This window comes from Cucurbita pepo, chromosome LG02 (assembly GCF_002806865.2).
Source record: "Cucurbita pepo subsp. pepo cultivar mu-cu-16 chromosome LG02, ASM280686v2, whole genome shotgun sequence".
In the NCBI taxonomy this organism is placed as follows: Eukaryota; Viridiplantae; Streptophyta; class Magnoliopsida; order Cucurbitales; family Cucurbitaceae; genus Cucurbita; species Cucurbita pepo.
The window spans coordinates 11,339,183-11,362,718 of record NC_036639.1 but is presented as its reverse complement, the minus strand read 5'-3'; the positions used below and the strand labels follow the sequence as shown (position 1 = coordinate 11,362,718).

Here is a 23,536-nt window from a genome sequence, read left to right as displayed (position 1 = left end):
GTCAATATGGACCCATTTCAAAAAAAAAAAAATTTGGGACGTTTTGGGATGAAATTGGAAGGTAATAATGTGGATTCATACAATTACAGAAAAAAAATATTCTCCATTGATTCATATGGACCCATTTCAAAAAGTTTTTGGGAAGGTATCGGGATGGAATTGGAATGTAATAATATGGATTCATACAATTACATAAGAAAATATTCTCGAGCAATTCAAACATTGTACGATATAAATAGAGAAAGAACAAAAAACATGACACCAGATATTTAAGGTATGGAAACAGATGACGTGAAAAGCGAAAAAATAACCATCAATTAGTTCTTACGATTCGATAAAATACTCATAAATAATCATTTCACGCCGTTATTATGTCGTACAAATATTACCGCTTTAAAAGAATTGAAATATTTTTTAAACAAAAAAAAAAACAAAATTTAGAATTATTATTATTATTATTATTTAGACATGACAGAAGTTAGTTGGGAGTTCCACAAAGTTGGGTGGCTGCCACATTGTCATTAATTATGTTTTATAAAATCATAAACCATTTATTTGAATTTATGAAATTTTATCTGAGAAAATATCCATATTTAATGTGTGACATTTTAATTTATGATTTAAAAAAAAAAAAAAAAGTTGATGTTGACTATATTTATCAAAAAATNTTAATGTGTGACATTTTAATTTATGATTTAAAAAAAAAAAAAGTTGATGTTGACTATATTTATCAAAAAATAATAATTAATTTTGTAATAAAATTAATAAAAAAAAATTAACCTCCTAAAAATTAATAAAGCGAGTATAAAAATTAATAATTAATCCAATATTAATGAATTCTTGTTTATTTATTTATTTTATTTTAACTATTAATTAATAAATTACTCACAACCATCATTTATATACTACATTTGCATTTAATATTATATAGTATTGTAATTGTCTAATATTAAGTTCTTATTAATATTTAAATTATTTTATACTTATTTAATTATTTCTTAATAACTACATATAATTGTTAATATTAAGTGTTACTAAATATTTTACTAACACTAACTTATTTTCTTACCTCTATTTAATTTATTAAAGAAATAAAAATTCGACAAACTAAAAAATAAAACATTATTTATCATTTAGTTCAAACACGTGAAAGTGAGAATATGATGAACATCTTGATCTAATACTACTATAGGACGTACGGGTGGGTTTCGTTCATAATTTGACATGTGATTTAGTAATATATTAAATTTGGAGTACTGTAATTTTAATTAAACAACTTTTACCATAGATAAAATAGGTTAGCTTATAGTACTCGGGTTGCTAGAGACAGATAAAACATCTATTACGGGTGAGGGTGGATGTTTTGATCTCGAAATTTTAANTTTTACCATAGATAAAATAGGTTAGCTTATAGTACTCGGGTTACACTAGAGACAGATAAAACATCTATTACGGGTGAGGGTGGATGTTTTAATCTCGAAATTTTTAAATTTAAAAGTAAAAAGGTATGAATCAAAGTGACTTGAAAGTGGAAGCATCTTGGTTCTGAATCCAGCCGAACCTTTCCAAGAAAGGGTTAACCAAAGACACCGGCGGGTAGCTATTAATGCAATCTTCCCACACATTACCCTTCCGACCACCCAAATCCGCCGCCGTCACTTCCCACAAGCAGCTGTTGCATTTAAACCCTGCGCCAAAGCTTATCATAAGCACTCTATCGCCCTTCTTCAGCCTCTTCTTGGCCTCCATGTAGCCCAACACGTACCACAGGCTGCTGGCCGATGTGTTCCCAAATCGGTGAAGGGTCATTCGGGCTGGCTCCAGATCATGCTCCGTCAGCCTCAAGCTCTTTCCAACCCCATTTATCACTGCCTTTCCTCCCGTGTGCAGGCAGAAATGCTCCGCCGCTGTTCGGAAGTCCGGCCGCTGCGGCTTCCACGAGCCAGTGGAGGAGAGTTTGTGGATTATTTTGGATAATGTCAGCCGGATTATCTCTGTTATGGGAAGGATTTTGGGGGAGATTTCTGTTAGGTTGTCAATGAATGCACTTGTTGCTGCCTTTGGAAGGTTCTTTCCCAGATAAATGCCTTAAAAGATCAAAAATTTCGTAAAAAATTAACAAATTATTCAATGAGACCGTCACGATATGAATTAACAAATTATTCAATGAGACCGTCACGATATGAACCCGTATTTTCTTCTTACCTAAGTTTCCTTTGTCGTCTTCCTTTTGAACGCAACAACCGTAAGACTCATCCACAGCTCCATGGTGGGTTCTAACAAGACATTTGAGCTTCAACATTGCTCTGTTCTTCATGTTCCTTTTATTCGTCAAGAGTATGGCAGCGCCCCCGATTCGGAACAAACAGTTGGCTAAAATCATCGAACGGTCGTTACCCAGATACCAATTTGGAGTTAGAGACTCGGAGGTCACAACGATCGCGTATGAGTTCTTGTAAGATTTGAACAGTCGTCTCACAATGTCTATAGAGATTAAGCTTGCACTGCACCCCATTCCACTTAGATTGAACACTTTAATGTCGTCTCTCATTTTGTACCTAATTCAATTTAACGCGTAAGATTCAAGAAAATCGTAACTTTTGAGATGATAACATATAGTACCGATCGTTAGTCAAAGAAAGACCTGTTGATGATTCTAGAGGCAAAAGAAGGGGAGGTGGACATGGAAGAGATGTTGACAACGAGGATATCGATTTTGTCGGGGGAAACGTGGGATTTGTCGAAGAGCTTTTGAAGGGAGTCGTGGAAGAACTCATCCATCTCCGAGATGGCGTCGAGAAGCAAAGGGCAGTGTTCGGTGGCGGAGAAGACGACACTAGGGCCGTAGGTTTGCTCGCCGAGACCGGAGTTGACAACGGCTTTGAGAAGGAACTTGAACTCTTCAAGGCCAAGAGTTTTGGAGCGCATCAAAAGGTCCCTGCAGAGCTGAGTGTCAAGCATTCTATCATCGGTTGGTTTGAAGCATTGGTAGTCCAAAATGTAGCATTGTTGGTCACCTCCACTGAGTTTCATTAGTCTTTCTTCATCCACTACGTCTTCAACATTAGTCAGTTCGAACCTCCATTAAGTTTCATCCGTCTCTATTTCCCAAAAAATGGTTATACTAAGTTCAATTCCTTAGCTATTTCTACTAGTCTTGATTTCATTCCTCTAACAGGTATTGATATCGAAATCAATGTGGATTTATATTGTAAATAGATATAATATGATACCAAAGGTAGAAACACAAAGATTAATGGGTACCAACAAATGACATTTACTCTAAAAAGAGTAAAGATTTGGTTGCTTTTGTTGGAGGAAAAGGGTTTAATTATTAAGGGGTTATCAATTAATGGTCAATATTATTTTTTTATATAATTCAAAATTTATGCATATGGTTAAACTATGTTGCTTCAACATTAAATCCTATAGAAGAGATGTGGACCTAATATTAGATAGGAAAGGGTTTTCCCTTTTTTTACTCAAGATAGGACTTGTACTTTATTTCTACGAGAAAATATAAAAAAAATAATAATAATAGTAACTACAGACGAACAACCTAATAAAAAAATGTNCTACTCATTCACTGAGTCTTCAATATCAGTTAGTTTAGATCTTCATTGAGTTTCATCAGTCTCTCTTCATCCATTGAATTTTCGACGTCAGTCAGTTTGGACCTCCACTGAGGTTCATTAGTCTCTCTTCATCCACTGAGTAGTCTCTATTCATCCACTGAATCTTCAACATCAGTCATTTCGAACCTCCACTGAGTTTCATTAGTCTCTCTTTATCCACTAAGTCTTCAACATTAGTCAGTTCGGACCTCCACTGAATTTCATTAGTCTCTTCATCCACTAAGCCTTCAACCTCAATCAGTTCAGACCTCCACTAAGTTGCATCAGTCTCTCTTCATCCACTGTGTTTTCAACATCAGTCACTTCGGCCCTATACTAAGTTTCATCAATCTCTATTCATTCACTGAATCTTCAACATCAGTCACTTCGATCCTCCACTGAGTTTCATTAGTCTTTCTTCATCCACTACGTCTTCAACATTAGTCAGTTCGAACCTCCATTAAGTTTCATCCGTCTCTATTTCCCAAAAAATGGTTATACTAAGTTCAATTCCTTAGCTATTTCTACTAGTCTTGATTTCATTCCTCTAACAGGTATTGATATCGAAATCAATGTGGATTTATATTGTAAATAGATATAATATGATACCAAAGGTAGAAACACAAAGATTAATGGGTACCAACAAATGACATTTACTCTAAAAAGAGTAAAGATTTGGTTGCTTTTGTTGGAGGAAAAGGGTTTAATTATTAAGGGGTTATCAATTAATGGTCAATATTATTTTTTTATATAATTCAAAATTTATGCATATGGTTAAACTATGTTGCTTCAACATTAAATCCTATAGAAGAGATGTGGACCTAATATTAGATAGGAAAGGGTTTTCCCTTTTTTTACTCAAGATAGGACTTGTACTTTATTTCTACGAGAAAATATAAAAAAAATAATAATAATAGTAACTACAGACGAACAACCTAATAAAAAAATGTCGTGAATAACTTTTATTATACATAAATAATCGTATTTAGACTTTATAATTACATGATGATATGTTAAAATATAAATATCTTGAAATATATACATGTGCATGTTGAACACGAAAATGAATAACCCATTAAAAGGTCTATGAAAAATGCCAAATCAAGAGTATAATAACTATCACCATGACATTTAATGAATCCATTGAAAACCTTCATCTTCCCAAGCTGCATGGTCGAAATTTGGCGCTCATGGTGACCTCAAGGGCCCAAATAGCCTGCACGGGAAGCCCCCCACATGCACTACTCTCGACCCACAAGCCCTATCGCCCAAGATGTGATCTTCAAGCCCAATCTATGCTCTAAGGCTAGAGTTGATTGTTGATTGTTTCCATTTATATTTCAGGTATGTCTATCAGCCCTCGATCAAATTTGGCTCACTTTTTTTAACGGTTAGATTCTCGTATAATCTAAGATATGGGTCATTATTGTTTTTGTCGTTTAATCTAAGATATGGATCATTATTATTTTTGTCGTTTATCATTACTATCTTTTGTCGTTTATGTTCGGATCGCTACTAAACAAACATCCTGATTAACTCTAAAATGACAATAAAATGATACAAAAAAAAATATAGTACTAAGTTCCTTCTTCAAAAATAGGGTAAAAAAAATATTTTTTTAAAGGATCGAAGAAACGTTATTTAGGTTCCCTCAATTTTATCAAACATAAGGTATAAGACACGAAAATGTAAATATCAATATCCACAAAGGAAAGCCACTCAATATAATGTCTCAACTCATAGGCTTTAAAGTTGAATTATCACTCAATATAATGTCTAACTCATACGCTATCATAAGCTTGTTATTTTAAAGTTGAATTATAAATTTGGTTTGTTGGGTTCATTTTTAATTAAACCTAGTTTAAAATTTCTTGTGTTAAATGGATTAAATGGATTGAGAGCGTCGGCCTTCTTTTCACACCTTAACTAAGTGCATGTGAAATCTTACCATGATTGAAAAGGGAAACATTTCTTATAAAAGTACGAAAACTTCTCCCTAATAGATGAGTTTTAAGACTATTAGACCGACAACAATACGTAATAAACTAAAGCGAACAATATCTACTAACAATGAATTTAAACTATTACAAAACATCCTTTCGAGTTCTTGTATCATGTATGCTAACAACATAGCAATAAAATTGATCATTCTTATTTTTTTGGGTAGTCATAGCTACAACTCATCTAACTTATTTCTTGAATTGTAATCTCAAGATAGAGTCCAATCTAAATTTAAAGGATGTAATCAAATTGTTTGAAGAGTTAGAGGTTGACAGTACTAAAAGATCCCAATTTATGGCTAACAAACCCATAACTAAAACTCATTATGACTTGTAGACGTGCCCACAAACACTCTTTCTATTCCCTTAATGATTCATTCTTGGCAGGCAAGAAGAGAAGACTGTCATATTCTCATTCCCAAATTTCTTTGCTATTCTATGAAAATTTGAGCTGGAAAGAAATAAGGGATCACTAGCATCAAGGTTCGAATTTGGGACCTCAGTCCATTAGGTATTTCTGTTCTTTCAACCTTATCCATTTAAGATGAACAAAAGGAAGAGAAGAATTGATGGCTAAACAATCATAACCGGTACAGAGTTTGATTCATTACGATGGTGGGAGTGATAGAGTCTCTCCCAATTCTTCAGTTTTAAGCTTACATTGATAAACAACACAGAAGATGATCCTAAAAGGCCAACAAAGTACATACAAATGGGCAAAGAACAGTCAAGTTTTCAGATTAGAAAGAAAAAACCTAGGCCTTCTTTGGGGATTTTGCTCCCTTGGGGGTCTTTGATGGTGATTTCGGTTCTTTACTAGCTGCTTTCTCGCTTTTCTTTGGCAACAGAACAGGGTTTATGTTTGGAAGAACACCTCCATGAGCAATCGTTACACCAGCAAGCAATTTCCCAAGTTCCTCATCGTTCCTTATGGCCAACAATACATGCCTTGGAATTATCCTGTTCTTTTTGTTGTCCCGGGCTGCATTTCCAGCCAACTCCAGCACCTAATTTACCCCCGTTTGTGACAGATTAGAGACCAAGAACATGCAATCCGTAGAGGATTATCCAGAGGAAAACAGATTTGTACTGGAAATTTTAGATTATAAACCCTAAGTTTCGATCATGCGCAGTCAATCGAACGACTGAATTCAGCAATCCAAACAATAATTGAGTTCCAGATTACAGTAATCACGTATCGGAAAGCTAAATTACACAATCGAAGCTCAAATTCATGAGATCATGAGCTTGAAATTCATCAGCCCTTTGAATTTCTGAATTTATTCCCCTGGAATAAAACAGGCCTAATAGTATAGCAAAATTCAAAGTAATAACAGCCAATCGAAGAGATAAGAATCTAGTTCCAGAAATAAACTCAAATCCCTAACTAGCAGTTATGAAGAACTCATCCACATCAAACAGAAAGTAACACAGATCTAAGAGAGCAAATAGAGTTCAGCAGGTACCTCAGCGGCGAGATACTCAAGAACGGCGGCCATGTAGACCGGAGCTCCAGTACCGACACGTCGAGCATACCGGCCATTCTTCAAATATCTACCAATTCTACCGACGGGGAACTGGAGGCCGGCCTTAACAGAGCGAGAAACAGGCTTCTTCTTCGGGCCACCGCCCTTTCTGCCACCAGCTCCCTTCTTCAACTTGCCGCTTGCGTCCATCGAAACCTAACCTGATCGCCGGAAACCAGAGGAACTTGAAGGAATTACAGGAAAATGAAATTTGCCCAGTGGATATAACAATGAGGAGTTGGTTTTGCGGGAAGAAATATATAGAGTGGCATAAAACTACGGGCATTTGGGGAAAGGAGGCGGATTCAGAAATGGGTGCACGTTTGACCGTACGATACAGTTCAATCGACGGGTGTGGATGCACTGTCGAGCGATCCGCGTTTTTCAAAATGGACCAATCAGAAGAGAGGAGATTTTTAATATTTTGGTTTAATCATAAAACAAGAATAACATAGTAAATCCATGAGAGGGATTCTTTCCTTTTTTTTACTTCGGATATTTACATTCGAGCCATCTCTTTTTTTTTTTCTTTTTTTTTTTAAATATATTTATTTGCAAAATTTGCTCATTGGTAGCTTTTAAAATATATTCCTACCAAAAAAAAATAATAAATAAATAAATTATGTCGAGACATTTATAAATGTTTTTAATATTATTTTTGGAGTAGGAAACTCGTTAGAGTATCCGTTATATCACTGTCACATCCTTCCAACCTTTCACATTGTTGCCAAATCGATTCATCCAACAATTATTTTTTTTTATAGTTGTAAAACGTTTATTACATGTTAAAAGTAATATTACCATTTTTTTTAAATATATTTTTTTTCTTATATAATTTAACCTAAAGTTTTTAAGAATTCCTATATTTTAAAAAAATTTAGCCATATAACTTCGTGATTGGTGAGTTTTAGTTTGAAGATAAGAAAGTAGTTGAAATTAATAACATTTTTTTATACAAAATATTAATTTTTTTTTTTTTTTTTTTTTGGTCTAAAATGAATCGTAATAATATTTTTTAAACAAATTAAAAGTTAGGTGAATTATTTTAACGATCACATGTAAATCATTCATTTGATGATTACTACGAAAATCAAGTGTAACCACAATTGTGGTTCAACTCAAATCACCCGATTCATTCAAGCAAAGGGCCATCGAGCTTTGGAAACATTAGTAAGCCTCGAATTTCCACTTCAAAATTCTAGAAGTTTAATAGACTTTTGAGGATGTTCTTGCTCAAATTCGACTTATGAAAGTGTCGATCCAAGTACAGACCCATGGTTGGATCAACGTTGGATACTCTTGTTGTGTACTGTGAATCAATCTAAGATGCTTATTTCAATAGGTCCAATATATATATATATATATATATTTATTATATAAACGTCAAATTTTAATGCTAGGTGTGTATCCATCTATAGTAGGACATTATTGGATGAGCCTTAAATTTCTCTTCTCTTCCATATAAAGAATCCATTGGTATGAGTCGATCAAATCTTCGAAAAAAGACATTGAAAGGTAACCTATAACTTGATCTCAAACAACTTGGTTTCTAAGCTAGATGTAATATGCTCATCTACTCCGTAAGAAATCAACTTTTTGTTATTTGGCCAAATACAAACTCCACGTCAAAGAGAGGCAATCATTGCAAAAGAAAACGTTATGGTAAAAAAATAAGTGCATGTGAAGTAGGGAACATCTACCTATGCTCGTCTCATCCAAATCATGTAGCTCTATTTTATTATTTCAGCTCGCTCTTAATATATGAAGAAATGACCATTGTTTCCTACTATCTTCACATGAACGGCATGTACGCTATGAATACTCGTGACCATCAAGTGATCGAGCATCATCTAGACAAACTCTACTCAAAGGTTAAACAATAAGAAGAGTTAGTTGAAATGAACTTGGGCTACCTATCCTCAAGTGGCGGATTGACATCCCTACTTTGACCTCCACCATAATGCATGGCCATAAACTCAAGAAGAAGAGACAGGGGGTTCTAAGTTTGTACCTAAAAGAACTACGAATTCTCTCCTTAGAACCACCGTAGACAAACTCATTGACACCAACATAAGCCCCCACCAAAGTGCTACAAGGGTACAATGGTCGGATGATTGGCAAGATTATTTTGGGTACAGCAAATATAGGATATGTTTAACGACCCAGATCCACCGCTATCAGATATTGTCCTCCTTGGGCTTTCCCTTTCGGACTTCCCTTCAAAGCTTTAAAACGCATATGCTAGGAGAAGGTTTCCACACCCTTATAAAAAATGTTTTGTTCTCCTCCCCAACCAACGTAGGACATCACAATCCACCCCCCTTCGGGGCCCAGTGTCCTCATTGGTACTCGTTTCTTTCTCCAATCGATGTGGCACCCCCCCCATCCTCTCCCTTCGGGGCTCAGCGTCTTTGCTGGCATACTGCCTCGTGTCCATTCCCTTCGGGCACAGCCTCCTCGCTGGCGCATCGCTTGGTGTCTGGCTCTAATACCATTTGTAACAACCTAAGCTCATCGCTAGCCAAATTATCCNCCTCTCGTGTCTACCCCCCTTTGGGGAACAACCTCCTCGCTTGCACATAATCTGATGTCTGGCTTTGATGTCATTTGTAACGACCCAAATCCACCGCTAGCAGATATTGTCCTCTTTGGGCTTTCCCTTTCGAGCTTCCCCTCAAGGCTTTAAAACGTGTATGCTGGGGGAAGGTTTCCACACCCTTATAAAGTGTGTTTTGTTCTCCTCCCCAACCAATATGAGACATCACAATATGAGAATTTGAACATTCGGTTTCAGTTGAAAAAGAAGACGCACCATGTAATTGAATCGAGACTCTTGAAGCAAGCCATGTAGTGCTAGCCTCAAATTTTGGAATGCCTCGGGCCCTCATTTATATGTTCACGGTTCAATGACTATTCCGATGAGGGGTTAGTGAGCGAACATTTCAAACCACGTTCCACAAGCCATTAGGACATTCACCAAAGTTAGAGCTAGAAGATCCATCACTTGAAAACCTTTGAACCCTTCTGCAAGAAGAAAGCATAAGACACACCTTGCATGAATCAAAATGTGTATCTAGACAACTATTAATTCCCATGGAGTTGAGTTGACATCTTTCAGGCATAGAATTTCTTGCTTGCACAACTCCAAGAACATAAGTCACAAGTTAAGAGAAACCATTTGTGGGCAAGCACCATGTAAGCAAATAGCAAGCATGTAAGCAAATAGCAAGCATTCAAAGAAAGTAAAGGCCCATGTCCCATGTCCTATCGAAACCAAAATTCTGCTGAAATAGTTGGCTTTCAAGCTGAGAAGCTAAGTTAACCCAACAGAACATTAGATTTATTACACTCCTAATCTTGTAGTTTTCTTTCCAAATGAATGGGAAGAAAAATCAACCTTCAAGTCTCATAGTGAATGATGTTCTTTATCTAGATGCAGCATCCACCCCATGTCCCCTAGTCTTCGCAAATTCAACAAAAATCAACCTTCCATCAACTATCTGCATCATTTTTCAAACATATCTTAGCTAACTTCCTTGACGATGACACCTTAAAACACTATCCATAACCATTAATCACCAAAATCAGAGTCTTGGTTGAAAGCTCATATTAATAAAGCCCAATAGATACATATTACAGATGGGACAATTGTAAGTTGCATACAAAATGTCAGTCAGACATTTCGTCGAACAGGTTATGTGCGTACACAGGGAGACAACATACCCGACCATTCATGGCGTGAAGAGCCTTCTTCGCCTCATCCAGTGACTGAAATGTGACAAAACCGAACCCTTTGGGCCTCTGGGTTTTGGGGTCTCTGATTAGCCGAGCTGCACATGGTGAATTTTCCATTGAAGGGAAAGGAAATACGAACTGAAAGGGATATGGGAAGAGAGATATGTACCTTCGGAGACTGAACCGAATGGTGAAAACAGACTCTCGAGGCGTTCGATCGTTGTGTATGATGAGAGTCCTGGGCCAAAATGAAAATTATCAATTTAAAGATTGATGAGAAACATTCCCCTGAAACGGTTCGAGTGAGATAGAGAGATATACTGCTGATGAACAGCTGCGTGCCGAGTCGGTTGGCCATTCCTTCCAAACATTAGGAGCATTTGCATCTTTTTAATCCATATAAGAATTACTTTTTGGGCCTTCAATGCAAAATCATTAAATGTATATACTCAAATTTATATGGTAGGGTAAGTTAAATAGAGAGGTACACGAAACGAACTGAGATTATTTTTTAATAAAAGTAATTACGATACTATGATAATTAAAAAAGATTTAAAATAATTGAAAGTTATTGCCTATATTCAATAACGTATAAGGTATAAGGTAGGTGAGTGCGCGGGTGCGGGGTGTGTGCGGGGCGAGCGCACGCCGGAGTGTGCGGGGGTCACGGTCTGGGGCGTCCTTATCGAAAGAAACCCAGCCCAAAAAAAGGCCCAATTTCAACTCATTTGTTTATTAAGGCCCAATTTCAACTCATTTGTTTATTAAGGCCCAAGAAAGAAGGCCCAATTTCAACTCATTTGCTTATTAAGACCCAAGAAAGAAGGCCCAATTTCAACGCATTGGTTTATTAAGGCCCAAGAAAGAGGGCCTAATTTCAACTCCAAGAAAGAAAGCCCAATTTCAACTCATTTGTTTATCAAGGCCCAAGAAATAAGGCCCAATTTCAACTAATTTGTTTATTAAGGCCCAAGAAAGAGGGCCTAATTTCAACTAATTTCTTTATTAAGCCCAAGAAAGAAGGCCCAATTTCAACACATTTGTTTATCAAGGCCCAAAAAAGAAGGTTCAATTTCAACTCATTTGTTACGGCCCAAGAAAGAAGGACCAATTTCAACTCATTTGTTTATCAAGGCCCAAAAAAGAAGGTCCAATTTCAACTAATTTGTTTACGGCCCAAGAAAGAAGGCCCAATTTCAACTCATTTGTTTATCAAGGCCCAGTTTCAACTCACCTCTTTATCAAGGCCCAAGAAAGAAGGCCCAGTTTCAACTCATTTGTTTATTATTAAGGCCCAAGAGAGGGCTTTGGTCTCCATCTCCAGGATTTATAAACATATTTAGACTCAAACCCTAATGCCCTTTGTTCATAGTTGAAGCTGACGGACGCCTCCTTCTGTGATCCAGGTACTCCTCTCATATCTCTTCAACTCCTCTCAGATCGACCTCTGTTCTACAGTTTGGAGCTTGTTCGTCTCTTTTAGCATTGATTGAACTATTAAATGGTTATTGTAATCACTGGTTCGTCGATGGGGACTCCATTTCGTTGTCGAATGCGGATTTTAAATGCAATTACGTTTGGATTTTTGGTAGTGACTGTAGTATTTTAGCAACGGATTTTCAATGTGTTGGAGTTTTTGCTTTTGGTTTGCTTGTTCTCGTAGACATGTTTTGGATGCGATGATCAAGGATAGGTTTTAACGTTTTTGTGGTTTTTTTTTTTTTTTTTTCCTCTCTTTCTCTGCTTCATCTGGAAACCATATGAAGCTTTAATTTGGAAGGATGGTGAGAATTAGTGTCTTGAACGACGCTCTTAAGAGCATGTACAATGCAGAGAAGAGGGGGAAACGACAGGTCATGATCAGGCCTTCCTCTAAAGTGATCATCAAGTTTCTTATGGTTATGCAGAAGCACGGTTTGATTGCTTACTTCACCACCTCTTTGATTTGACTTCACGGCAGCAATTTCCCCCGAGGTCCTGATTATCATTAATTTTTGTTTTCATAGGATATATTGGGGAATTTGAGTATGTCGACGATCATAGATCTGGAAAAATTGTTGTTGAACTCAACGGTAGGCTGAACAAGTGTGGGGTTATTAGTCCTCGTTTTGATGTGGGTGTCAAGGAAATTGAAGGCTGGACTGCTAGGCTGCTCCCTTCCAGACAGGTTAGTTTTCAAAAACTGTTAATTTTCTAAAACGTAATACTTGAGAGTTTTGACTCTCCAAATTTACCTGTAATGGAATTCTTGTCTCTTAGATGATCTTTTAGAGGGTGAATCAGTCTACTTATGTAATGGATTAGATGCGTATATTTCCAATGGCTACAAAGTTCATATTGCATTGCTCTAAACTAGCAGTGCTTAGTTCTTCTTCAAATGGTTCTGTAATCTTATTTATAAAATTCATGTCTGCAGTTTGGATTCATTGTGCTGACAACATCTGCGGGAATTATGGATCATGAAGAGGCTAGAAGGAAGAACGTTGGAGGGAAAGTCCTTGGTTTCTTCTATTGAACATGGTTTTGAGCCACACCCATTATGGAATTTTGACATAGCTTTCAAATAGTACTATATTTTCTCGGTAAAGAAAGATCGTATCCTGTAATAACTAGATTTTGTGTTGCCAGTAATTTAATTCCAAGATAATTTGATTGTTTTGGTTAAGACATTTTGGCTTTTTTAAATTATATTGGAAGAGAACCATTGCTTTTTGAATCCCTCAAGTGTGACACTTTGTTCTCTGTTACATTTAAGTTCTGAAGTTCTATCAAATTTTGTTTGAGCAGGCCGGTTTATAAAAGCTGTGGCTTTTATTTTATTCTTTGTTTCCGATGTGAATGACCGATAGTGGTTATCTAATTAAAATGCCTATTGAGCATTCTATTTTTAATGTCTGATATTTTTTTGTTAGGTTGAGATTAGTGTCGAATCTACACAAGTTTTGGGAGTAATTATAATTCAATCCCAAACCCAAATCAAATTGGAATGAAATTTTGAGATAAAGAACAAGTTATGCTTCAATCTGTATCAAAATTGGACAATAAACTCATATTTTTATCAAATTCACACAAACTTACATGTTTCCATCTCAAAAAGACCATTAAGATTGATTGAAGCTTCCATCTCAAGAATCAAGACCCAAGACTCTTAGATCATTAAGATTGATTGAAGCTTCCACCTCAAGAATCAAGACTCAAGACTCTAAGATCATTAAGATTGATTGAAGCTTCCACCTCAAGAATCAAGACTCAAGACTCTAAGATCATTAAGATTGATTGAAGCTTCCACCTCAAGAATCAAGACTCAAGACTCTAAGATCATTAAGATTGATTGAAGCTTCCACCTCAAGAATCAAGACTCAAGACTCTAAGATCATTAAGATTGATTGAAGCTTCCACCTCAAGAATCAAGACTCAAGACTCTAAGATCATTAAGATTGATTGAAGCTTCCACCTCAAGAATCAAGACTCAAGACTCTAAGATCATTAAGATTGATTGAAGCTTCCACCTCAAGAATCAAGACTCAAGACTCGAAGATCATTATGATTGATTGAAGCTCATCTCGAGAATCAAGACCCAAGACTCGAAGTGAAGTTTCCACCTCGAGAATGAGTTACTCTAGCCCTTTAAGTGAAACTTTAGGACTCGAAGATCATTAAGATTGATTGAAGCCCATCTCGAGAATCAAGAACCAAGACTCGAATTGAAGTTTCCACCTCGAGAATGAGTCACTCTAGTCCTTTAAGTGAAACTTTAACGCATACGATCATAATTAGAAATTATATCCAACCCAAAAAATTCAAGTCAAATTTCTTTCAAAACTACATGTGAATATTATATAAAATGATGGAGAGCCATAAACAAATAATATATATAACCCTTTAATTGTTGAAATTTAGAGCAGCAGAAATTAAAATCGAAATAATATATCAAATAATGATAATAAATAATAATAATAAAAGCTCATTTTCTTCTATTTTTTTCTTAACAATGTTGTTGTTCATTAATGTAAATTATTATAAGGAAATTTGGTAGAAGTATCATTAATCCACAATAAATATTTCATACCAAAAACATTACTCAAAGAGAAGAACAAAGAGAGAGCAAATTAAACCAACAAAATACCAAGCTCTCTTCCAATCCCTTACAAAAGGTAGCTTCTTCACTACACATTCATTTCATTATTGGTTTAACCAATCCTACTATGCCAAAGAGGTTTCGTTGCCCAAAACGATGCACTTGATCGCACCACCGTATTCGCATAATGGTCAAGACCCACGTTCTCGTTTCTTCACTCCATGGTCGTCCAACGTCCGAGAAGCCATCGAGAATCTGCCCTGCAAGAGAGGAGGAGACATGAAGGGGGAAGCCATGGATGGATGGTGTCACAAGATCAAGAAAGATGGAAGCTTTGGAGAGATGGGAGGGTGGAGGGTGGAGAGGGTTGGTTTTGATGTTGTGGGAGAAGAGTATTCCTAAGCATATGCTTCAAGCAATAACTAGTTGCTCCATTTGCTCTCCACTTTTTACTAACTTTTTCCAATATTTAACTATTAATCTCACATTCACAAATCTACAAAACCTTGCAAACCTTAATGTACCCTTACCTCAAAAGTTCCAATATTTTATTATACCCATAATTTTTTTTTTATTTTTTTTTAATGGCGTTTGGTTCAAGGTTTTGTTTATGATACCTGAGAGAAGAATGTCTGGGAATAAAACGTGAAAAAAAAAAAACTTTTTAATATTTTTTCAAAAATTAATTAAGAAGATTATAATAAATTTACATAAATGGGTACTTACTACACATTTGTTGATGTAAGAATGCAATAATAAAATAATTATTGATGACATATGAACAAAAAAAAAAAAAAAAAAAAAAAAAAAAAAAAAAAAAAAAAAAAAAAAAAAAAAANAAAAAAAACTTTAATTTTTTAATTAGGGGTTAGTAAATGGGTGATGTCAGCGGTATATATACATTCATAAATTTCAAATTTATTATTTTTAAATTTAGAGATTTATTAGACGTACAAATACAAATTAAATTTATTATAAGCAATTTAATGAACCAATTGAATAATTTTTTAATATATAATAATATATTTAAATAAAATATTTTATTTAAATCATATTTAAATCTCCATTAATATAAACATAGGGAAAATGAATTAAAAAAAATTGAGTAATATCCTATAAACTCAATTGCAACTTCAAATTCAAATTGTTCTCTAATGGCGGCAAGTTCAAATCCAACTCAAAAATCCTTTTCCCACAGCCATCAGACTTCTTCAATACGGCGGCGGCGGCGGCGGTGTTCCGGTGGCGCCTCATGTGACCGCCCAACGCTTGTCCAATCGGGAAATCAAGCCCACAAATTGGACATTCATGGGCCTTGGACTTAGTTGGTGGGCCGTTAGCGTTGAAATTGGGCTTCGTGTGGCTGGTTCTATGCCCTCCTAATGCCTGGAAAGATGAGAATTCTCTATTACACGTTTTACACACAAAAATCTTGTCGGAATCAGCCGCCGGCGTCGGAGAGAAACCATTCTTCCGCCGTGGCTCCTCCATTTTGGATAGCAACATTAAGCAATCTACCATATCCAAAACTTCAAANCTCTATTACACGTTTTACACACAAAAATCTTGTCGGAATCCGCCGCCGGCGTCGGAGCGAAACCATTCTTCCGCCGTGGCTCCTCCATTCTGGATAGCAACATTAAGCAATCTACCATATCCAAAACTTCAAATTCTCCCCCTTCTCTTTCTCTCTTCATAAGTTTCCGAATAATAATAATAATAAAAAACCCTCCCGCGTCGTGTCGTGTCGGATCTCAAAGGCTTTGGTGGTTTTATTTATAGCTATACGAGTTGAAGGTAATTCTAGATTACGAACGATTGGAAAAGAAAAATATTGAGACTATTGAATTTGGAATATGGTAAAGAACGAACTGAATGGAATGGAGGGGTGAGAAAGATCTTTATAGCAAAAAAAGTTGACTTTTGAGAAGGAAATGACAGATTTAACCCTTTGATTGTTGGGTGAGTGAGGAGAGAGATGAGACGGAGAAGGTGGCAGTGGATGTAAATCTTGGTTTAAACTAGGGGCAACTTGGGGANTAAACCCTCCCGCGTCGTGTCGTGTCGGATCTCGAAGGCTTTGGTGGTTTTATTTATAGCTATACGAACCGTCACGGACTATTGGAAAAGAAAAATGTGAGACTATTGAATTTGGAATAGGGTAAAGAACGAGCTGAATGGAATGGAGTGGTGAGAAAGATCTTTATAGAAAAAAAAGTTGACTTTTGAGAAGGAAATGACAGATTTAACCCTTTGATTGTTGGGTGAGTGAGGAGAGAGATGAGAGGGAGAAGGTGGCAGTGGATGTAAATATTGGTTTAAACTAGGGGCAACTTGGGGATTTTGTACCGACTTAGATGTGTCATCGCATAGATGAGCAAAGTTAGGGGGTCAAAGTTGAGGAGTACGAATCTAGTCCAGCTTTGACCATTCCTCATCTTCTAGATGAATTATTTGTTCATTTTTATTGTCCAAAAAATAAATAATGTTCATTTTTTGGGCATTTGGGTGTGATTGGAGTGTAGTTCCTCTCTTTACGTGTCTCCATAGATGCAACAAAAAGTCGAATTCTATCTGTCTATAAGCTTGTGACTTGATTTGTTAGCGCTGGTTCGATTCCTGCCAAAAAGTGAAACGATCTATAGGGATTTATGCTTCTCATCCATTCTTTGACTGACTTCACCGGTCTGGCTCATCGGCTAATTAATGACTAAAGCAGAGTCGAAGAGATTTTAACATTTCAGTGGAAGTTAAGCTCATCGTGTTGTCCGTGACGTAAATAATCGTTGACCCTGATTACAATACCTAGTAAAGCACACGAGACTAGTCGATCAAATCAAAAATATCTTGATATTATTTTTAAAAAAATATGAATATCAAAGGTCAAATCTTTTTTTGTGTAATGGATATTAAAGGAAAAAAAATGTATAATTTTCCACAAAATTGTACTTTGATTTTTCAACATAACTTGAAGAACAAGTACATAAACTCAAATCAATTGTAGGAACATAAAAGTATAATAAATTTGAAAATGATCATAATCGTGGACTATGCTTTATGGAATTTAACGTCAATTGATGAACCGAACCAACCGAACCATCGAAGAAACTTAGCAGCAGTCCAACCGGGAGCTGAATAAACGNCATAATCGTGGACTATGCTTTATGGAATTTAACGTCAATTGATGAACCGAACCAACCGAACCAATCGAACCAACCGAACCATCGAAGAAACTTAGCAGCAGTCCAACCGGGAGCTGAATAAACGCATCAATCACTACTCTATTAAAGCATTAATTGGTATGTACAAGAGGCACAGCTTAACTTCATTATTTAAACTTTGTAAAATGTAAAAGAATAGTCAAGATGGTAAGGAAGCTTTAGTTTTTAGATGAAGAGCAAAGACAATTTATCTCTCAGATATGCACCCTTTGAGTCATAAACATCACAAATCTGTTGTTTGTAATCAGCGTCGTGTTCGATAGACATTGGAACGTTGCCATCCTCCATCTCGTCTCCGACATCAATGATAATGTTATGAAGCAAGCAGCAGACTAGAATGATCCTTGGCAACCGATGTTTATCGGGTCTCCACATCACTCCCTGAATGATCCTCCATCTTTCTTTCAAGCTAGCTAAGGCTCGTTGCACCACCAACCGAGTCTCTGTGTGTCGCTTGTTAAACTCGGCTTTTGATGGTTGGAGTTCTTTTCCATCATAGGGAGTGACAAGATAGGGAAGTAAGGGATAGCCCGAATCTCCAATTATGTATTCTCTGATTTCCGACCTGTTGATGAACTCTAACCGCTTCCCGTTCAACCTCTCCCCCTTTTCGCANAGGAAGTAAGGGATAGCCTGAATCTCCAATTATATATTCTCTGATTTCCGACCTGTTGATGAACTCTAACCGCTTCCCGTTCAACCTCTCCCCCTTTTCGCAGAGCTTGTGGAAGTTCGAACTCTGAAAAACTAACCAATCCGACATTTTTCCAGGCAATCCAGTTACTATGTCTCGAAACCTCATTTCGGTGTCGACGATCACTTGTAAGACCATGCTGTGGTTTTTCTCTGCATCAAGCCATACATTGCTTGTAGGATCCAAAACAGGCAGACACATTGTGATGTGAGTGGTGTCGATTGAACCACAACAGTTAGGGAGGCCTTGTATTTTCTCAAATTTTAGTTTCACTTGAGCCATTTCTTCTTCGGATGAAGGCCAGTGAAGATGGCGGAGTCCCCTTACTTCCATCGACTCCACAAACCGCCATGTGACTTGAGAAACAGTCGAGTGGTTCAATCCGAACGAATACCCGATCGTCACTAATGAATCACCAGAACCCAGCCTTCTTAAAGCTACAGCTACTTGATCATATAGAGATAATGGCCGACCATTTAAAAACGTAAAATTACTGGATTTCGCTGTCATGTCGTCTTTGACAAGCAAACATATGTAATCAAAAGTCTTTCTCGAGACCTTGAAAATGGATTTGAATCCATCCAACCCTTCTAATTCAGAATGAAAACCTGCATGGAAATGGAGCCATGAAAAGGTAACCAATATTATCAAACTAGACGACCGAGCACGTCGCCAAAATACCAAATACAAGATCCAGATATTCATGTCCAGTATGATTAGTTTTGCATCTTGCACTGTAATGAAAATGGATATTCATTGGTTTCAAATATGTTTAATAGAAAACCCAAGAAATTGATAAACAACAGAAGTATACGTGTAATGACATTGAAATCCATTCGAAACAATGAGAATGTATATGTGAAATCCTACATCGGTTGGGGAGGAGAACGAAACATTCTTTATTAAGGGTGTGGAAACCTCTTCCTAACAGACGCGTTTTAAAAACNGCATTCTTTATTAAGGGTGTAGAAACCTCTTCCTAACAGACGCGTTTTAAAAACCTTGAGTAGAATCCCGAAAGGGAAAACCCAAAAAGGACAATATCTGCTAATAGTAGACTTGGGCTGTTACAAATGGGATCAGAGCCAGACACCGGGCAATGTGCCAGCAAGGAGGCTGAGCCCCGAATGGGTGTGTCAACAAGGACGCTGGGCCTTGAAGGGGGGTGGATTGGGGAGGGTCCTACATCGATTGGAGAACGGAACAAGTGCCAGCTAGGACGCAGGGCCCCGAAGGGGGGTGGATTGTGAGATCCCACATAGGTTGGGGAGGAGTCGGAGCATTCTTTATAAGGGTGTGGAAACCTCTCCCTAGCATACGTGTTTTAAAAACCTTGAGGGGAAGCTCGAAAGGGAAAACCCAAAGAAGACAATATATACTAGCGGTGGACTTGAGCTGTTACAGTATATCGTGCCAAGTGATTAATATAGCTTCATTAAATAACTAGATTCTGCTGAAAACCCACATTTTCGTTTCCGACTCTCCGACCCACCCNAGACAATATATACTAGCGGTGGGCTTGAGCTGTTACAGTATATCGTGCCAAGTGATTAATATAGCTTCATTAAATAACTAGATTCTGCTGAAAACCCACATTTTCGTTTCCGACTCTCCGACCCACCCTCACCTCTTTACATAAGTCCATCATGTCTTACTCTACTATAGTTGTCTCAACACTTCAAAATATAATCTCTAGAATCAGATTTCACATAGATAGAGAGGGGGGAATATGCATATCATAACTTCACTACAGTCTCTAGGATTAGAAAAGGATGCCAAAACAAGCTTCTTGTCCATACTTCTGAGTGTAGTCTTGGTGGAGGGAATTGTTGNCAGAGGGGAATATGCACATCATAAATTCACTACAGTCTCTAGGATTAGAAAAGGATGCCAAAACAAGCTTCTTGTCCATACTTCTGAGTGTAGTCTTGGTGGAGGGAATTGTTGTATGTCCTAAAGAGGCAAACCTAATATAAGTAGACCTTGGACGTCGATACAAACCGAAAGATTTGAACCGAGAACACGCATAAGAATATATAACCATCCCATCCTAGTATATGGTAGCCACCTTGTTTTTCAAAGATCTAGCAGTAGAATTTGTGGAGAAATGACAATAAACTAAGAACAACGAGAGTATAGTTCGATCGTATAAGCATATACTCCTTCGCTCGACATTGAAAGTTCAAATTCCGACCCACATTTGTCGTACTAATAACATAAGGAAAATAAAGTTAAAACTCAAGATGAACCCGAATCGCGTATGATCATCTTTGAAATTTCAAACATTATGTCATACACAATTGCATCTATGAAGATCTATCCTCAACTAAATCATCTACACATGGCTCATAAAAAGGAACAATCAAGCAGAAAAATCAAAGCCCTTCATAAATTCAACACTAACACATCAAACTCAAACACAAGGCCTCGTTTCAAATCCCAAGCATTAGCATCACAGAAAACAGATCCAAATCCTGAAACAGAATCACCACAGAAACTCATCGATGCATACAAACGATAAACACGAGTTCATGCGTCTTTACACAATCAAAGTAGCAGAATCAGTAAACTACCCTACGCAAGCGGCACTGTCAACGTAAGTCAACCGAGTTCAAATCAGTTGTTTCAAAAGGTTAAATGATTAGAGGAAAATGTTGTAAACAGAACCGATGGGTATGTTATTGCGCCCAAATGCATCGAGCAAGAACTCGGGAAGAAATCAAGAAATTAAAAAGAAAAGATAGAAACAAAATACCAATGGTTCTTCTAGAGAAATCGTCCCACCAATCAAGGGCGTCGTCCTTTTCAGAGGAATCTGAAGCAGTACTGGCATTGGCATCGAGCTTTCTCTCTAATTTCTTCTTCTTTCTCGACCCTCTGATTGGACCCATTAGCCACAGCGAGGGAAAAGCGAGAGAATACTACGGATGAAGCTGAGGAGCCATCAGTAAAGAGGACACATAATATTCCCGAAAATCGCACACGGATTCTTCAAATTTGGTAAAAGCAAAGCAGGAGTTGGGTTTTGTGGCACATGCAGTGGATAAAGATCGGGCCGCACTTTGAATTGCCAAAACTCACTCAAAATCAATGCGTTTTGGGTCCATGAGAGAGGGGGTTGGCTCGCGAATGAGCTGAAGGGGATGTATTTTGCTACTACACAAATCTGACGGCGGAGATGTTCATAAATCCTCTCACCTATTCTATTCAATGGGTTTCAAATTGGGAATTATAAGGTTGTTCCTATCATTTCATTCAACTTCTGTTAATTTAACATTACAATACTTCTTCATCAAANCATAATCAAAGCCCTTCATAAATTCAACACTAACACATCAAACTCACACACAAGGCCTCGTTTCAAATCCCAAGCATTAGCATCACAGAAAACAGATCCAAATCCTGAAACAGAATCACCACAGAAACTCATCGATGCATACAAACGATAAACACGAGTTCATGCGTCTTTACACAATCAAAGTAGCAGAATCAGTAAACTACCCTACGCAAGCGGCAGTGTCAACGTAAGTCAACCGAGTTCAAATCAGTTGTTTCAAAAGGTTAAATGATTAGAGGAAAATCTTGTAAACAGAACCGATGGGTATGTTATTGCGCCCAAATGCATCGAGCAAGAACTCGGGAAGAAATCAAGAAATTAAAAGGAAAAGATAGAAACAAAATACCAATGGTTCTTCTAGAGAAATCGTCCCACCAATCAAGGGCGTCGTCCTTTTCAGAGGAATCTGAAGCAGTACTGGCATTGGCATCGAGCTTTCTCTCTAATTTCTTCTTCTTTCTCGACCCTCTGATTGGACCCATTAGCCACAGCGAGGGAAAAGCGAGAGAATACTACGGATGAAGCTGAGGAGCCATCAGTAAAGAGGACACATAATATTCCCGAAAATCGCACACGGATTCTTCAAATTTGGTAAAAGCAAAGCAGGAGTTGGGTTTTGTGGCACATGCAGTGGATAAAGATCGGGCCGCACTTTGAATTGCCAAAACTCACTCAAAATCAATGCGTTTTGGGTCCATGAGAGAGGGGGTTGGCTCGCGAATGAGCTGAAGGGGATGTATTTTGCTACTACACAAATCTGACGGCGGAGATGTTCATAAATCCTCTCACCTATTCTATTCAATGGGTTTCAAATTGGGAATTATAAGGTTGTTCCTATCATTTCATTCAACTTCTGTTAATTTAACATTACAATACTTCTTCATCAAATTTTAATAGTTTATTGTATCTTCACATTTTGTCCACAAATCTTACCATATTTTTATTGAATTGAATGATTTAAATCATGAGTTTTAATAGATAAATTATGAGTATAAGTTTGATCGTAAAAAATGAGAAATAGAAGTGAGATTAAAAGTATCATCGTTAAACAAAAAATATAAACTAATTAAACCTTGAGGATAAGATAAAATATACTACTAATCAAATTCTAAAATAAAATATTAATGATTTAACTAAATCTTGAGAATAAGATAAAATATACTATTAATCAAATTCTAAAATAAAATATTAATGATTATCTCAGATATATTTCATAATTAATTATTATAACATATTTTCTAAATATTATATCTTAACATTGATACATACAGAGTCTACAGAATAAAAAAAACATATTACTGCTAGTTTTCAAAATTAAGTTAACGTGTTCT

General features: G+C 36.7%; 6 protein-coding genes across 9 annotated transcripts; 1 reads left to right on the top strand and 5 right to left on the bottom strand.

Moving 5' to 3' along the window:
- Positions 1-1,438: 1,438 nt before the first annotated feature.
- Positions 1,439-3,033, bottom strand: LOC111788473 (3-ketoacyl-CoA synthase 12-like). Its single transcript, XM_023668808.1, has 3 exons — positions 2,645-3,033; positions 2,206-2,558; positions 1,439-2,087 (listed from the first exon to the last, which is right to left on the bottom strand). The coding sequence occupies exons 1-3, from the start codon at positions 3,031-3,033 to the stop codon at positions 1,513-1,515; spliced, it is 1,317 nt and encodes a 438-aa protein (XP_023524576.1). The 3' UTR covers positions 1,439-1,512.
- Positions 3,034-6,180: 3,147 nt separating this feature from the next.
- Positions 6,181-7,391, bottom strand: LOC111787452 (histone H2A-like). The gene is made up of 2 exons (XM_023667418.1): positions 7,081-7,391; positions 6,181-6,621 (listed from the first exon to the last, which is right to left on the bottom strand). The coding sequence occupies exons 1-2, from the start codon at positions 7,288-7,290 to the stop codon at positions 6,370-6,372; spliced, it is 462 nt and encodes a 153-aa protein (XP_023523186.1). The 5' UTR covers positions 7,291-7,391; the 3' UTR covers positions 6,181-6,369.
- A 2,849-nt stretch (positions 7,392-10,240) lies between these two features.
- On the bottom strand, positions 10,241-11,395 carry LOC111787460 (cold-inducible RNA-binding protein-like). The gene is made up of 4 exons (XM_023667429.1): positions 11,197-11,395; positions 11,045-11,113; positions 10,864-10,970; positions 10,241-10,640 (listed from the first exon to the last, which is right to left on the bottom strand). The coding sequence occupies exons 1-4, from the start codon at positions 11,231-11,233 to the stop codon at positions 10,566-10,568; spliced, it is 288 nt and encodes a 95-aa protein (XP_023523197.1). The 5' UTR covers positions 11,234-11,395; the 3' UTR covers positions 10,241-10,565.
- An 804-nt stretch (positions 11,396-12,199) lies between these two features.
- LOC111787455 (40S ribosomal protein S15a-1-like) lies at positions 12,200-13,593 on the top strand. The gene is made up of 4 exons (XM_023667423.1): positions 12,200-12,281; positions 12,642-12,789; positions 12,882-13,042; positions 13,292-13,593. The coding sequence occupies exons 2-4, from the start codon at positions 12,657-12,659 to the stop codon at positions 13,388-13,390; spliced, it is 393 nt and encodes a 130-aa protein (XP_023523191.1). The 5' UTR covers positions 12,200-12,281; positions 12,642-12,656; the 3' UTR covers positions 13,391-13,593.
- A 2,473-nt stretch (positions 13,594-16,066) lies between these two features.
- LOC111788472 (zinc finger protein ZAT12-like) lies at positions 16,067-16,650 on the bottom strand. The gene is made up of 2 exons (XM_023668807.1): positions 16,554-16,650; positions 16,067-16,467 (listed from the first exon to the last, which is right to left on the bottom strand). Exons 1-2 carry the CDS (start codon positions 16,648-16,650, stop codon positions 16,067-16,069), a joined length of 498 nt encoding a protein of 165 aa, XP_023524575.1.
- A 1,564-nt stretch (positions 16,651-18,214) lies between these two features.
- On the bottom strand, positions 18,215-22,878 carry LOC111787262 (protein ALP1-like). 4 transcript variants are annotated; one of them, XM_023667335.1, is made up of 3 exons: positions 22,552-22,878; positions 18,876-19,476; positions 18,215-18,772 (listed from the first exon to the last, which is right to left on the bottom strand). In XM_023667335.1, the coding sequence occupies exons 1-3, from the start codon at positions 22,685-22,687 to the stop codon at positions 18,340-18,342; spliced, it is 1,170 nt and encodes a 389-aa protein (XP_023523103.1). In that variant the 5' UTR covers positions 22,688-22,878; the 3' UTR covers positions 18,215-18,339. The 4 variants fall into 4 exon arrangements, with proteins under 4 accessions (XP_023523103.1, XP_023523112.1, XP_023523108.1 ...); XM_023667344.1 differs by lacking the exon at positions 22,552-22,878 and adding an exon at positions 21,624-21,948 and having other exon boundaries at positions 18,215-18,732; positions 18,836-19,476; XM_023667340.1 differs by lacking the exon at positions 22,552-22,878 and adding an exon at positions 21,624-21,947 and having other exon boundaries at positions 18,215-18,687; positions 18,791-19,476.
- Positions 22,879-23,536: the final 658 nt, after the last annotated feature.

What these genes read in the sequence shown, in the direction of transcription:
- LOC111787460 (XM_023667429.1), bottom strand. Translation starts at nt 11,233, where the DNA reads ATGGCCAACCGACTCGGCACGCAGCTGTTCATCAGCA. An exon ending in CACGCAGCTGTTCATCAGCA is followed by an intron (nt 11,114 to 11,196) that starts GTATATCTCTCT and finishes ATTTTGGCCCAG; the next exon opens with GACTCTCATCATACACAACG. An exon ending in ATTCGGTTCAGTCTCCGAAG is followed by an intron (nt 10,971 to 11,044) that starts GTACATATCTCT and finishes CACCATGTGCAG; the next exon opens with CTCGGCTAATCAGAGACCCC.
- LOC111787455 (XM_023667423.1), top strand. Translation starts at nt 12,657, where the DNA reads ATGGTGAGAATTAGTGTCTTGAACGACGCTCTTAAGAGCATGTACAAT. An exon ending in TATGGTTATGCAGAAGCACG is followed by an intron (nt 12,790 to 12,881) that starts GTTTGATTGCTT and finishes TTGTTTTCATAG; the next exon opens with GATATATTGGGGAATTTGAG. An exon ending in GGCTGCTCCCTTCCAGACAG is followed by an intron (nt 13,043 to 13,291) that starts GTTAGTTTTCAA and finishes TCATGTCTGCAG; the next exon opens with TTTGGATTCATTGTGCTGAC.
- LOC111787452 (XM_023667418.1), bottom strand. Translation starts at nt 7,290, where the DNA reads ATGGACGCAAGCGGCAAGTTGAAGAAGGGAGCTGGTGGCAGAAAGGGC. An exon ending in TTGAGTATCTCGCCGCTGAG is followed by an intron (nt 6,622 to 7,080) that starts GTACCTGCTGAA and finishes GGGGTAAATTAG; the next exon opens with GTGCTGGAGTTGGCTGGAAA.
- LOC111787262 (XM_023667335.1), bottom strand. Translation starts at nt 22,687, where the DNA reads ATGGGTCCAATCAGAGGGTCGAGAAAGAAGAAGAAATTAGAGAGAAAG. An exon ending in TTTCTCTAGAAGAACCATTG is followed by an intron (nt 19,477 to 22,551) that starts GTATTTTGTTTC and finishes ATTTCCATGCAG; the next exon opens with GTTTTCATTCTGAATTAGAA. An exon ending in CTCTGCGAAAAGGGGGAGAG is followed by an intron (nt 18,773 to 18,875) that starts GTTGAACGGGAA and finishes AAAGGGGGAGAG; the next exon opens with GTTGAACGGGAAGCGGTTAG.
- LOC111788473 (XM_023668808.1), bottom strand. Translation starts at nt 3,033, where the DNA reads ATGAAACTCAGTGGAGGTGACCAACAATGCTACATTTTGGACTACCAA. An exon ending in GCCTCTAGAATCATCAACAG is followed by an intron (nt 2,559 to 2,644) that starts GTCTTTCTTTGA and finishes AAATTGAATTAG; the next exon opens with GTACAAAATGAGAGACGACA. An exon ending in AGACGACAAAGGAAACTTAG is followed by an intron (nt 2,088 to 2,205) that starts GTAAGAAGAAAA and finishes TGATCTTTTAAG; the next exon opens with GCATTTATCTGGGAAAGAAC.
- LOC111788472 (XM_023668807.1), bottom strand. Translation starts at nt 16,650, where the DNA reads ATGAAGAGAGAAAGAGAAGGGGGAGAATTTGAAGTTTTGGATATGGTA. An exon ending in GGAGCCACGGCGGAAGAATG is followed by an intron (nt 16,468 to 16,553) that starts GTTTCGCTCCGA and finishes TGGATATGGTAG; the next exon opens with ATTGCTTAATGTTGCTATCC.